The sequence below is a fragment of the Vicia villosa genome, linkage group LG5 (assembly GCF_029867415.1).
Source record: "Vicia villosa cultivar HV-30 ecotype Madison, WI linkage group LG5, Vvil1.0, whole genome shotgun sequence".
In the NCBI taxonomy this organism is placed as follows: domain Eukaryota; kingdom Viridiplantae; phylum Streptophyta; class Magnoliopsida; order Fabales; family Fabaceae; genus Vicia; species Vicia villosa.
This window is the reverse complement of record NC_081184.1, coordinates 157,603,163-157,615,659: the sequence shown is the minus strand read 5'-3', so window position 1 is coordinate 157,615,659 and position 12,497 is coordinate 157,603,163. Positions and strand designations below refer to the sequence as shown.

Below are 12,497 nucleotides of genomic sequence, written 5' to 3'. Positions count from 1 at the left end.
CAAAGAGTTTGTTATTTTACTTAGGTAGTGGTATATTTTATTTTGTCAAAATAATTTGCCATTACGCATAAGTTGAATAAAATATTTAAGGAGTGTATAGGACAAATGCATATTTGTTTTGGTTTTTAGAAAAAATAATCTTATTTCTTTTATAAAACTATGATTTGGTTTGATTTGATTTGTTCCTATTTTGTGCAAGATCTTGTAGTTGTTTTCAAAAAGGAGAAGATTAGATTTATTTTAGAGTTCAAGCCCATACTGCAAGAGACTATAAATAAGGACTTAGGAAATCTAGTTTTGCAAGCATTCATGAATAGAAACTGTATGTGCAAAAGAGTTAAGTATTGTTCTTGATCAAAGCTTTTAAGCAAGATCAAGTATTGTTTTTATTTGTAGTTGTGAAGCAAGACTAAGTATTATTTACTTGAAAGTGTAATCTTTTTTTATTTGGTTCCTCTGATCACGGATTGTGTGGTTGTGTTTATCATTGCGGTGATTGGAGGTGGGATGTCGATTTCTCATATCTAGATGTTGATTTTTAGGTAGAAGTTGCATTGGGTAGGGATTGAGAGAGAAGTTGTAAACTGAGACTGTTTAGGCTTTAAATTACTACTACTAGTAGTGAATTTCCTTTCTGGCTTGATAGCCCCCAAATTAGGTGTTCTTGCAATGAACTGGGTTAACAATTACTTGTGTTATTTATCATTCTACAGTTTATTTATGTTTTGATATTTGTGCTGTCAGTCAGCAAATGTTATAACATTTGTCTTGATATTGTGTGTTGTTAGGACATCTGTTGTGTAAGTGACAAAATTTCATGTCATTTATTTTATTTTTTCTTTCATTTGTTAATTTAGTGGGATAGGATTTGTCATTCCACTATTGTAATTTTCTTTTTTTTGGTTAATTTAGATTGGATATATTATGTTTTGTTAATAAGATGAGATTGAATTTACTATTAATTTAAATCTAATTAATGTTGATATTGTAAAAATCTAATCAATTAATGTCTGAATGCATAAATGTTAGAGAAACTCCCACCAATAAGGGAGCGTCTATCAGAATTTAGAAGGACCATCCCATTGAAAATGTCATAGGAAATCTGAATGACAGAGTCATCACCAGATTCAAATGGGAATCTTAATGAAGAAGTCCATGTAGAGCAACCAAATGGGTTCATTGCTTCCACTTTTCCAGATCACGTGTATACATGTTGATGATAAAGGAAAGCTCATGATAGCTTTTTTTTTATGACATTGTATTTGATAGAATGTCAAACTAGATGGTGGAGCATTTTGTCCAATAAATGAAGTCTGAATTTGAGATGAGTCTTGTAAGAGAATTCACTTATTTTCTTGGTCTTTGAGTTAAGCAGATGGAAGACAACATTTTTGTATCTCAAACCAAGTATACTACGAGTATAATGAGGAATTTTGGATTTGACAATGCAAGCCACAAAAGAACTCTTCTACTACACATGTGAAAATATTTTGACTAGCACCTATCACGACATCCCAAACTTTTTCACAATGTTCTAGATGATTTAATAACATTTACAATCAAATGAATGTTGCACTATAGTTGAGTGTGAAACATAAAGTAATACATTTATCTTATATCTGATTTCAATATCAAGTTCATCTTCCCATAAAAAACAAATTATAACTATGAGATATCTAAAAAGTAATTTTATTAAAAGTAACATAAAAAATAGGGTTAATAGCTATTTATCCTCCTGCCATATGGGGCCTTTACAAAAACTCCCCTGTAAAAAAAAAAGTCACCTGGACGACCCTATAATTTTGAAAAAGTCACTATTAAAACCTTCCCCATGCCAAATCATCCAAAATGCTGATGTGTTATTGTTTTTATGTTTTTTTTTCATTTTCTTTAAATGCCACATGTATTTATTGATTTATGTAAAGACAATTTTACCCTCAACCTTCTCACTGTTCATACCTTCTTCAATTTTTCCATCTGCTTCAACAACAACATGGTTCCTTTGTTATTCTCAAACGTCATCTCTCTCTGCTTCTATATATCTGTAACCAAACCAACAAAATAGAACACTACTACACACACAAAAAATCCTCAATTTCTCTCTCTCTGCCTCATTCGGTTCTCTCCCTCTTTTCTCCTCATAACTCAATCGATTCACTCTCTGTATTCTCTGTTCTTCTGAGTCTCACTCAAACAAAACAAACAATAACCAAGAAAACGTCATCTCTCTCGGATTCAAACTCAAATGCTCCCACTCGGTCTCCTCAAACACGCACAAACAAATAACCAACACAGAAATCATGAAATCCAAACAAAATTGGGAACCCTAAATTTCAATACAAAGCTTTGAATCATTCCTCTTTGCTCGTCTATCTTCTTGAAGATGAAGATTTATTCGGGATATCTTCGATACATCGTTCGATTCTTTTCTCCTCTGTTCGAAATCGATTCGGGAATAGCTCCCCTGAAACTTTGAGTGCAGAGTTCAGATTCGTCTTTCTAAGATGCTGTTAGCTGAAGATTTCATTTTGTAATATTTGTCCTTCGAAGAAGTGGAAAATCGAAGGAAAGATGGTTACTGATGGCCATCCCTTAAAAATAAAAGAATGGCTACTGATGGTCATGCTTCGAGAATAAAGATTTCTAAGTTCGTTATGAAGATAGTGAATACTGAAAGCTAGTGAAAGTATGTGTCTTCGGGGACTTAGACAAAATTTATAAAATATATTCAAGTATTACTACTTAGCGTGTTTTCGTAGTGTTTTTAAATACACTGCCACGCGTCGAAGACGGACTCAGGCGGGAAGATTTGAAATTCGAAGACGGTTTCGTAACTGTCCAAGTAACAGATGGCGTCGCTAGAAGTTCTTATGAGAGACGTGGCAGCAGATTAGTGTAGGACCGTTAAGGTCGAAACTAGTATAAATAGGAGTCTTAATGTTAGGATTCTGTGTGTTCATTTTGTACAAATCACTCACATATTTACTCAAGTATCAAGCGTTAAGAGAAAGAGTTCGTTGAGAAAATGTACGTATGACACCACCACTTTAATACATGTGTATTATCTTTCGTTTTCAAATATCTTCCAGAATTACTGCATTTCGTTTACTTCTTGCCATTTACATTTCTGTATCTTTACTTTAATGTCATTTACTTTCGAATTACTTTCATGTTATTTACTTTCAAAGTCTTTAACGTTTCTGCATTTTAAGATTCCTTACGTTTTAATAGTCCTTTTAATTTCATATGTTATGTTACTTATCTTCTCGTTGAAATCACACTTACATATAACAAAGTGATTATCAAGATTATTTGTTCTTTAATCGAACAACGCTTATTGAAGAAGACGAATCATGAATATGGTTCGAATGAACATTAATAACAATCTTCTTGACTATGTGTCCTAGGATCAATCTAGTCGATCCTGCGAGTAACCAAATCATATTTATTATAGTTTGGAAGACTAGCGGTTGTTTACCGGAAATCACCATAAACAGATGCGTCTCTGAGTTTGGGTATGGATTTGGGCCCGTTGTCCACCAAAGTCTACCCCGCCAAACCCCCCCGCCCGCCAATGCTCGTCCCACCAAAACCTGTCGCCCGCCTCGCTTATTCGTTCAGTGTATCCCGCCTTAAGTACGTCTTTTTGTTGGTTAATTCTAATAATTCCAATTCTTGATGGTTTACTTTATATATTTATTTGTAAATATATGCAATATTTTTTTAAGTAAAATTTATTAAAGAGATGGTTTATAAAAAATAAGTGAAAAATTTAATTGAAAGGTAAAAAAGTCTATTAATCTATTAAAAATGTAAAAAATAAAATAATAAAAAAATAGGCGGGCAAGCCTGCAGCCCGTCAACCCGCCATTTTGGCGGAGCGAGCTTGGTTTTTAGACCCATTTCGACTTGACGGGCATGTCCGTCCCGCTCTTTTTTTGGCGGACATAAGGCGGGGCGGGTGACCCGTTTTGCCACCCCTAGGTGTGGTCATAGCATGATGGTTAAAAGACAATGTGAGGTATATCATCATTAAAGGGTGGAGTCTTCTTTATAAAAAGGTTGTGGTCATATCGTTAACGGAACAAAAGTAAGTATTTGTTCGTATCGTTTCCACATGGACTGTTGTGATAATCAAAAATCGTTTGGTAATTCTTATGATTTTAAGCAAGGTATCCAAAAAGTTTGTTTTGTTTGTTAACTAAATTAAAATAATAAGGAATGAAAATAAGATTTAAATATGAAATTTAGATTGTTATGGGTTAGATTTCATTATCCTATCCTTATGTATTTTCTTGATCAATTATCTATATTCTTAGTCATCTATTAATATTATTGCCTATCACTCTCCGTATAATGTTTATGTCTAAACAATAACATAAAATCAATCATATTGCTTAATAGACGATTTCTCAACCGATTAACCAATACGATAATGTTAAGATTCGACAGTCTATGAGAATGTTAAACCTAAATCGATGTCCAAAGTTTAGAATCTAATAGAAGAAAATCTTTAATGTAGTTATAAAAAATATTTCTCAATATTAGTTCAAAACCATTATAGTAAATTTTAAGTAGCCAACTCATAACAAAGATTAAGAACGAAGGTAATCATCAATATTAACGAATAACAAGAACATGCATAACCCCATAATTAAGATGGATATAAGAATGTTTGGATAACTACATCTAACCTCAATAAAGAAAAATTTATCTACTATTACTTATAGTAAATTTACAATAATGATAAAAAAAAAAGAGATGATAAAACATTATAAAATTGATCCGTCTACGGAATGTTAAAATTAAGTCTATTGTCCAAACTTTAGCATTTAATTTAATAATGGATGGTTTTATGCTAGAAGATTGATAGTGGTAATTACTAATTAAGAGTGCAAGGTTTTAACTTTTTTTTTTTTTTGGGATAAATTCTTGAATATTATGAATTTTGGTTGGGTATTACTTTAAGGGTGTGCTTGGAAGGCAAGAAGTAGAGGCAAGAGAAAGACAGACGAGAGAGTAATGAAGGAAATTTGGTACTTCTCCTGCTTGGTGTTACATAGAAAGAGAGAAGAGTGATTAAATTGGTGTGGGACCCACGCCATTTATCTTCTCCTCAATGTTGCGAAGAAAGAGGAAAGGGTGTCTCAATTTTTAACCTTTTCCTATTTTAACCTTTAATTGTACATTTTATAATTTTCTTTTCAGTTTTGTTTTGTTTTAAATAATACCACTGTTTCATATTAATTAATTAATTAAATTGTTAATTAAATAAAGTAATTTATATATGAATTAATTTTTTAGAGCTGAGTTTAAATATTTGTTTGTTTATGAAATTAATGTAAATATGATGAAGAATAAATTACATTTCAATAATATTGTAGTATACTTTTAATTCAAGGGATATTTGTGTCTTTTCAAAAATAACACACTCTATTTCTCTTTTATTTCTCTCTTCTTTCTTTTATACCAAACAACACATCTACTCTATTTCTTATCTCTTTCTCTCTTCTTATACTCTATCTTACTTATTTCTCTCTTCACACTTTCTCTCTACAACCAAACACACCCTTAAACAAAAAATATTTAAAATTTCAATTCATTTTAAAATAAATTATTAAAAAAATGAAATGTCATTAGACTATTGGATTACGGGTACCATTCTGTACCCAAAGAAACTTCAGGGTTAAGATAATTTGTCAATTTCATACGTCAGCATCCAAATCAGCACCATTTCTTCCCCACCGCGTCGGTAACCGTTTCACATCTCTCACGCCACTCCATTCAGCCGCACCGGAAAAACCTTCCCTCCACTCTCAACCTTTCTCTTCTCAACTCACTACATCGGTAATCAACTTTCTTATTCATTTTTCAATCCTCTCTTGTTTTCAATTCTCAAATGATTCCAAATCGCAATGCTCCATTAACTCTCAACAATCTCAAATTAGGTTTCTTACTATCTCTCCCTGCACCAATTTCAGATCATTACAATCACTATAGTTTCACTGCATTGAACTTGAACTTGAATCTCATTTTTTATTTTATTCTAACAATTTTGTTTTGAGTTGCCATAGTTTGCTTCGGAGATGGAAAACCTAGCTGCTGATAAACATGTTCGATATATACTATCAGTTGAAAAGGTTACTTCACTCGATTTATTGTTGATCCATTACTTGCTAATTACTATCTTTTATCTTCGAACTTTGAATTCATTTTGATGTTTTTTTAATTCTGTTTTCCAGAAGAAAGATAGTTTTGAATCCGTGGTAATGGAGCATCTGAGGATGAATGGAGCATACTGGGGACTAACTGCTCTTGATATTTTGGGAAAGCTCGACGCAGTCGATGTTGATGAGGTTGTTTCGTGGATCATCAGTTGTCAGCATGAGTCAGGTTGTTGTTCACTTTCAGAATTTGAATCAATTTTTATACATCTCTGATGCGGATATGGCTTGGTTGTTGTTGTTGATGTGGTGGCGGTGGTGTGGATATTTTCTTAACTTATGAAATGTGTGTTGTTGTGAAGGGGGATTTGGTGGAAATGTTGAACATGATCCACACATCTTGTATACGCTCAGTGCCGTGCAGGTGCTCGCTCTCTTTAATAAGCTCGATGTTATTGATGCAGATAAGGTGACGAGTTGTATCCTTTGACACAACTGTTAGCTGACTTTGAAGGTTCTGTAATATTTATTCACACGTTTTTTGTGTTACCGGCACAATTTTGATGTTTTTGTATACTATCATACTGTTCACTTATCAGGATGCGTGGCCTTGATTGGTTATCATACTTTTCTCTCGTGCTTAAATGACACAATATGTTTCATAAAGAAATGAATAAAACGACATTTGTTATGAATTCTGATGCAGTTAAATAGGTTAGTTACTGAAATTATAATAATGAAAATTAGTTAACTATGAAATATAGTACTGGGTGTTGTGTTTCTTAATATTAATGCTAGATATTGTCAGCCTGCAAAGTGAAGATGGGTCTTTTTCAGGGGATATATGGGGTGAAGTTGATACCCGGTATTTTTTTAAGGTCCCTTTTTTTTTTTGTTGAATACCTTTGATATTACTGCACTTTTTGACTAAAATCCCCTGACTTGTTTGTCTTAGGTTCTCATACATTGCTATTTGCTGTCTATCGATATTACGTCGCTTGGATAGAATAAATGTGGAAAAGGCTGTGAAATACATTCTAAGTTGCAAAAACATGGATGGTGGTTTTGGTTGCACACCTGGTGGGGAATCTCATTCTGGACAAAGTATGTTATATATTATTCATCATTTTTCTTAAATACTACTTTCTCTATGTTATTCAATGCATGTCCTTTTATTCCTTCTGAAGATTTGTTGTTTTCTTTTTCCTCTGATGCACAGTAGGAGAAGACTAAAAAATAATATTTCCTGAATTAATAGTATCCCGAGCATCTCACTAAAACTTTTAAACGCAAAGTGGTTAGTTTATGTACTTTAGGTGACCTCTTTAAGAGGCCTAATGCCAGAATTTGGTATTCTGTTTTAGAAATGTTAATATTTGATACACTGTACTGTATTGACTGTTCACTCAAGGAATGTATACATTAAACCAAAATTTTTAGTCAATGAATGCATTGTTTAGTAAGTCTGCTTCAATTTTTCCATTTTCTGAATTCCATATGAAAATGAGTTGTTGTAGACTTGAATGTTGAATCATCCTTTTGAGGTATTGCTTTTGCTATTTCAGTTTTCTGCTGTGTGGCGGCCCTTGCTATAACGGGGTCATTAGATCTTATTGACAAGGACCTACTTGGTTGGTGGTTATGTGAGCGACAAGTTAAATCCGGAGGTCTAAATGGGCGTCCAGAGAAAAAACCTGATGTGAGTAAACCTTTTCAAGTTTAGGTTTATTGTCATTTTAAAAAAATGTTTAGATTTATTGCAGTATGTCTTACCAATTTTTAGATCATGTCAGGTATGTTACTCATGGTGGGTTCTATCTAGCCTGATCATGATTGATAGGGTTCATTGGATCAGCAAGGAGAAGCTTATAAAGTTCATCTTGGACTGCCAGGTTAGTTAGTGGAATCTGTGTATACAAATCAGCATGTTCTTTTTTTTTCTTTTTGGTGTTAACTATTATGAGTTTGTTTTACCAATTTCTGAAATATTATGCATGTTGAAACTATAAGGACATAGAAAATGGTGGAATTTCAGACAGACCAGATGATGCTGTGGATGTCTTTCATACATACTTTGGGGTGGCCGGTAATGTTTTTTCCCCTCCTTTTTTTAGTTCATTTGTTCTTGATTTATAGGTCGTTATGGAGTAGTAAGATAAGGAAGTTTCTTTAATGGTCGAAATGTAGAAGCTCATTTCAACTGATGCAAAAAGTTATTAGTTATATACTCATAATCATTATAGTATACTTTCAATTTTATTTTCCCGAAAGTGCTTGTTGAGAAGTTTATCCAAACTGTCTGTAGATCAACCTTAGGGTTCAAGCACGGTGGCGGAAATGGAGAAATGTTTCTAGAATAATTTTTGATAGAAAATAATATTTAAGTTTAAAAGAAAATTTTACCACTTAACTACAAATCCCGCAAAGTTATATATTGAATGTCGGGCTTTAGAGCTAATGAGAAAGTAGTCACATTGCAGGACTGTCGCTTCTTGAATATCCTGGATTGAAACCGATAGAGAAATTTTAAACATTTTTTGAAAGAAATTAATGTATAGAATGAACGCTGAAGTTGTTTTATTTGTTATTGCAGGACTGTCGCTTCTTGAATATCCTGGATTGAAACCGATAGACCCAGCTTATGCTCTACCTGTTGACGTTGTAAATCAAATTTTCTTTAGTAAATAGAGACAAGTAATGATATGGTCTTGTGTTTAGATTCATAAGATCTTCAATTCTTATTAATAGTAGCATTAAGTTTTCTGTGTAAAACATCAACAGTTTGAGCATCTATTAGTTAAATTTGCAGTGATACGGTTATCCATTAAATTTATGTTACTACTCATAAATTTTTTCATGATTATACTGTTTTTAAGTAAATCAAACAGAATAATGTATTCACTACACAAATTTTATCCCTTAAATGGAGTTTCAATTTGACATACAGATTGATACACAATGTATTGGACAGATTTTCCTACTTGATTTATTGAAGACAATCTGGGTGGTAGAAAATTCAATCTGGATAAAGGCTTAAGAACATAGAAATGCTAATTGAACATCAATTTAAAACACCTAAATTAGATATAGAATGGTTTGATATTTAGATGAAGAAAATGAGGAAAATGGAGAAATCAGAAATGTTGTTTTTGAGTGGAAGTTCACTGTCTTGCAATGAAACAAAGACAATGAAACAGTTTATGTGATTCATTCTCAAATCAAGTCATTTTGATACAACTGCAAGAACAAAAATAAGAATAAAAATATATAGCTGATTCAGCTGAAAAAATGTGTAGCTAACTTGTATAAATACAAAATTAATGTACTAAATAACATGTAATGAGACAGTTCTGTTGTTTGACATGTCTTTTTACACAAGCTATTTGTCTTTGACTTGTTGCTGCACTACCAAAACACCAGCTCTGCTCTCAAAATCTGGTGAAGCAAGCAAATCTCCAATGACACCTAACTCTGAAAACTCACTCCAGTTTGTAAGTCCTTCTGTCTGAGGTAAATCCGAGTCATGTGTTCTCCCAACAATAAAAAAATCATGTTCATTCGCTATATCACGAAGAATAGCAGATGTCGCTGGACCATCGTTTACAGTCACTTTTTGATAACGAACATTTTCCTGGCCATAATGTGTTATTTTCTTTATTTCATCTAGTGCCTCATTATCTAGTAGATTCTCCAAGTTTGGCATGTGTTGTTCCACTGCAAGGTGGAACACAACCAAACGAATCCTAGTGTTTCTTATCGCTCTTTTCACTAAGCACAAAGCCTCTCTGTCGTCTCTTCCACCAAGAAAAACCATGGCTAACTTAATGGACATGTTGTTTTGTAACAAAGAACGAGTCACTAGGATTCCTATTGTACATGGAGCTATTTCGAGTACCTTGCAATTTAAAGCCCTTATATTCTTGTCATCGGATTCAACTGTGCCATCAGTAGTCCATCTTCTATGGAATGGAAGAATTATGATGGATGCAACTTTGTCCAATGCAAGTTGACAAACATCTTCATGCATAAGTGACGGCGGAGATATGGCTGTGAAAGTGTGTGAAGTTACTCCACCATAGTTTTCATGTTCATAGAGATCCAAAGCCAGAATGAGATCGTCCGAGTAAGACTTATGAGAACACGAAACCGTTTTTTGAAGCCGATGCGAGATGAAAATAGGGGATGTCCTTCCAACTAACTCAATAAGATGCAATGCATCAACAATGATAGGTTTTTCTGTTGTTGGCGAACAAATATCAAGAACATCTGTTATAGCCGGTATATTATATTGTTTGTGAATGCAAGCAAGTATTCTCAATTCCGCCTCCGGTTTTAAGCTCATGATTGTCCTTCTCTGATATCCAGCATATTTTCTGGATGGATCATACAATATCTTGAGTGACCATTTTATTATGCATGATATGATCATTATGCTGACTATCATCACTCCATAAGTTTGTCCAGAAAAAAGCTGCACCAATGCACATACAAATGAAACTGTTAAGAAAATAGCCTATACAAAATAAGTGCTTATATTATAATAAGTGCTTATGTAAGCAAGTATAGCAGTACCTACCTTATCATCATATAAGCCAGAAAATATACCAACATCCACAGTTCCTTTGGCATTCAAAATGAGGGAAAGAGCCAAAGCATCTTTCAAAGGGATTTTGCAAAGAAGTGCAGGTATAACATAAGCTATCATTTTGATTAAGTGTGTAAGGAAAACAAAGCTCCCAATACCAACAAAAGCTCTTCCTGTACGTGGCAAAGACAAATCTACTTTCATCACACCACAGGTCACAAATATAGGCAGAAATAAACTTGAACAAAAGAATTGAAGCTTCTTCACCAATGCAGCTCCTAATGGAGGTCCTTCTGGCACAGCCAACCCTAAAACAAATGCACCAAGTATAAAATCTTGGCCTACGTAAACCGAAAGCCAACCTAAACCACATACAAGCACAATGATGATATAGGTATAACCATCATCCACAGGTCTTCCTTCTTTTGTATTTTTGATGATCAAAAACATTAACGGCCGGAAAATCAACGGAACAAAGAGAGCAAAAGCGATCCCCGTCATACCAAATATTATCCTCTTTTCTATCCCATGTTGTAACATTATGATATTAGATAGGCATCCGATTGATGTTCCTAGTATGTCGCCCACCAACACCGACGATAACGCTAATCTCCCGAGTTCGGAGTTAAGGATTTTAAGCTCGTTGAGTAGAGAAGCAACGACTGCAAACGAAATCATAGTATGCGATAAAACCACAAAAGGAATATCTTCATGCAAGTCTTCGAGATATTTAATTGTTAATGAACTCATGGAGGATTGAACCGAAAAACTTATGGTTAAAGGCACGGCCAATCCCACTACCGCGAAAGTCCAAGCCTTGTGACCTGTCCTTGTCACCATGCTCAAATCCATTTGCACAGCAGTGATGAAGATGAAAAGTGCATAACCAATTGATGATATTGATGCAAGTATATCTTGACTTCCATATGGAAACAATATGTTCTTAAATTTGTCCAATTGCCGACTCGGAATTGAAGGTCCAAGAATTAAGCCAGCCTGCAAAAATGGACACAATTTTCTCAGCTACATATTATGAATCCCAAACCGTCTTTGAGGGTGTGCAAAAGACACAGGTTACCGCATATGACCTAAAATTTGACACAGTTAATCTACGACTAAATAGAGCCTCATGAAATATTTGTCACAGTTAAACCTATGTAGGGTCTCTGAAAACATAAGACGACCTCGATGACTCCATCAAATCATCGTGAAATAAAAAAACAGTACTTACCATCATTTGACCGATAAATTCGGGAAAATGCAAACGTCTTAGGAAGAAGTTGCAGATTTGTGTGATAATGAAAATGACAACAACTTGCAACTCAAAGATAGGAAGTGCAGACCTAAGTGGAACCCTTCCATTGTCTTGTCCACCCCAAATTCCATCTGAAACAATATTTGGTGGAGCAGCAGAACAAACATTGATGTTTGTATCATTATGAGGAATAAGTATTATGAATATGCTACTATTTGCAGTTATATTAAGATTCATTTTCCTTCAAATTCTCAAACAGAGAAAAATGAAGGAAAATGAATCAATAATCAAACAAGTTTAATTATTTTTTTGCTTTGATATTTGCATGATGAGAGTTTGTTATCATATAGTAATAAGATATTATGTGTCAAATATAAGAACAACTAAACAGTTAAATTTGAAATTTGAACAGAGAGGTAATAATAGCTAATTTTAGAGTTTATAGCTTATTTTATATAAATACACAGTTGTTTTCAATTTTATCTAAAAAATA

At 33.5% G+C, this 12,497-nt stretch overlaps 2 protein-coding genes across 4 annotated transcripts; one reads left to right on the top strand and one right to left on the bottom strand.

Annotated features, from left to right (window-relative positions):
* The first annotated feature begins 5,660 nt into the window (after positions 1–5,660).
* LOC131603427 (geranylgeranyl transferase type-2 subunit beta 1) lies at positions 5,661–9,021 on the top strand. Of its 3 annotated transcripts, none has more exons than XM_058875727.1 (10): positions 5,661–5,847; positions 6,075–6,140; positions 6,243–6,393; positions 6,527–6,643; positions 6,963–7,029; positions 7,120–7,268; positions 7,730–7,863; positions 7,958–8,056; positions 8,175–8,250; positions 8,758–9,021. In XM_058875727.1, the coding sequence occupies exons 2-10, from the start codon at positions 6,087–6,089 to the stop codon at positions 8,850–8,852; spliced, it is 942 nt and encodes a 313-aa protein (XP_058731710.1). In that variant the 5' UTR covers positions 5,661–5,847; positions 6,075–6,086; the 3' UTR covers positions 8,853–9,021. The 3 variants fall into 3 exon arrangements, 2 of the variants coding, with proteins under 2 accessions (XP_058731710.1, XP_058731709.1); XM_058875726.1 differs by having other exon boundaries at positions 5,825–5,948; XR_009284385.1 differs by lacking the exon at positions 8,758–9,021 and having other exon boundaries at positions 5,690–5,847; positions 7,948–8,056.
* Positions 9,022–9,465: 444 nt separating this feature from the next.
* LOC131605835 (cation/H(+) antiporter 4-like) lies at positions 9,466–12,241 on the bottom strand. The gene is made up of 3 exons (XM_058878143.1): positions 11,981–12,241; positions 10,741–11,745; positions 9,466–10,635 (listed from the first exon to the last, which is right to left on the bottom strand). The coding sequence occupies exons 1-3, from the start codon at positions 12,239–12,241 to the stop codon at positions 9,544–9,546; spliced, it is 2,358 nt and encodes a 785-aa protein (XP_058734126.1). The 3' UTR covers positions 9,466–9,543.
* Positions 12,242–12,497: the final 256 nt, after the last annotated feature.

What these genes read in the sequence shown, in the direction of transcription:
- LOC131603427 (XM_058875727.1), top strand. Translation starts at nt 6,087, where the DNA reads ATGGAAAACCTAGCTGCTGATAAACATGTTCGATATATACTATCAGTT. An exon ending in CAGTTGTCAGCATGAGTCAG is followed by an intron (nt 6,394 to 6,526) that starts GTTGTTGTTCAC and finishes GTTGTTGTGAAG; the next exon opens with GGGGATTTGGTGGAAATGTT. An exon ending in AGTTCATCTTGGACTGCCAG is followed by an intron (nt 8,057 to 8,174) that starts GTTAGTTAGTGG and finishes TGAAACTATAAG; the next exon opens with GACATAGAAAATGGTGGAAT.
- LOC131605835 (XM_058878143.1), bottom strand. Translation starts at nt 12,241, where the DNA reads ATGAATCTTAATATAACTGCAAATAGTAGCATATTCATAATACTTATT. An exon ending in AATTTATCGGTCAAATGATG is followed by an intron (nt 11,746 to 11,980) that starts GTAAGTACTGTT and finishes CCATTTTTGCAG; the next exon opens with GCTGGCTTAATTCTTGGACC. An exon ending in CTGGCTTATATGATGATAAG is followed by an intron (nt 10,636 to 10,740) that starts GTAGGTACTGCT and finishes GCATTGGTGCAG; the next exon opens with CTTTTTTCTGGACAAACTTA.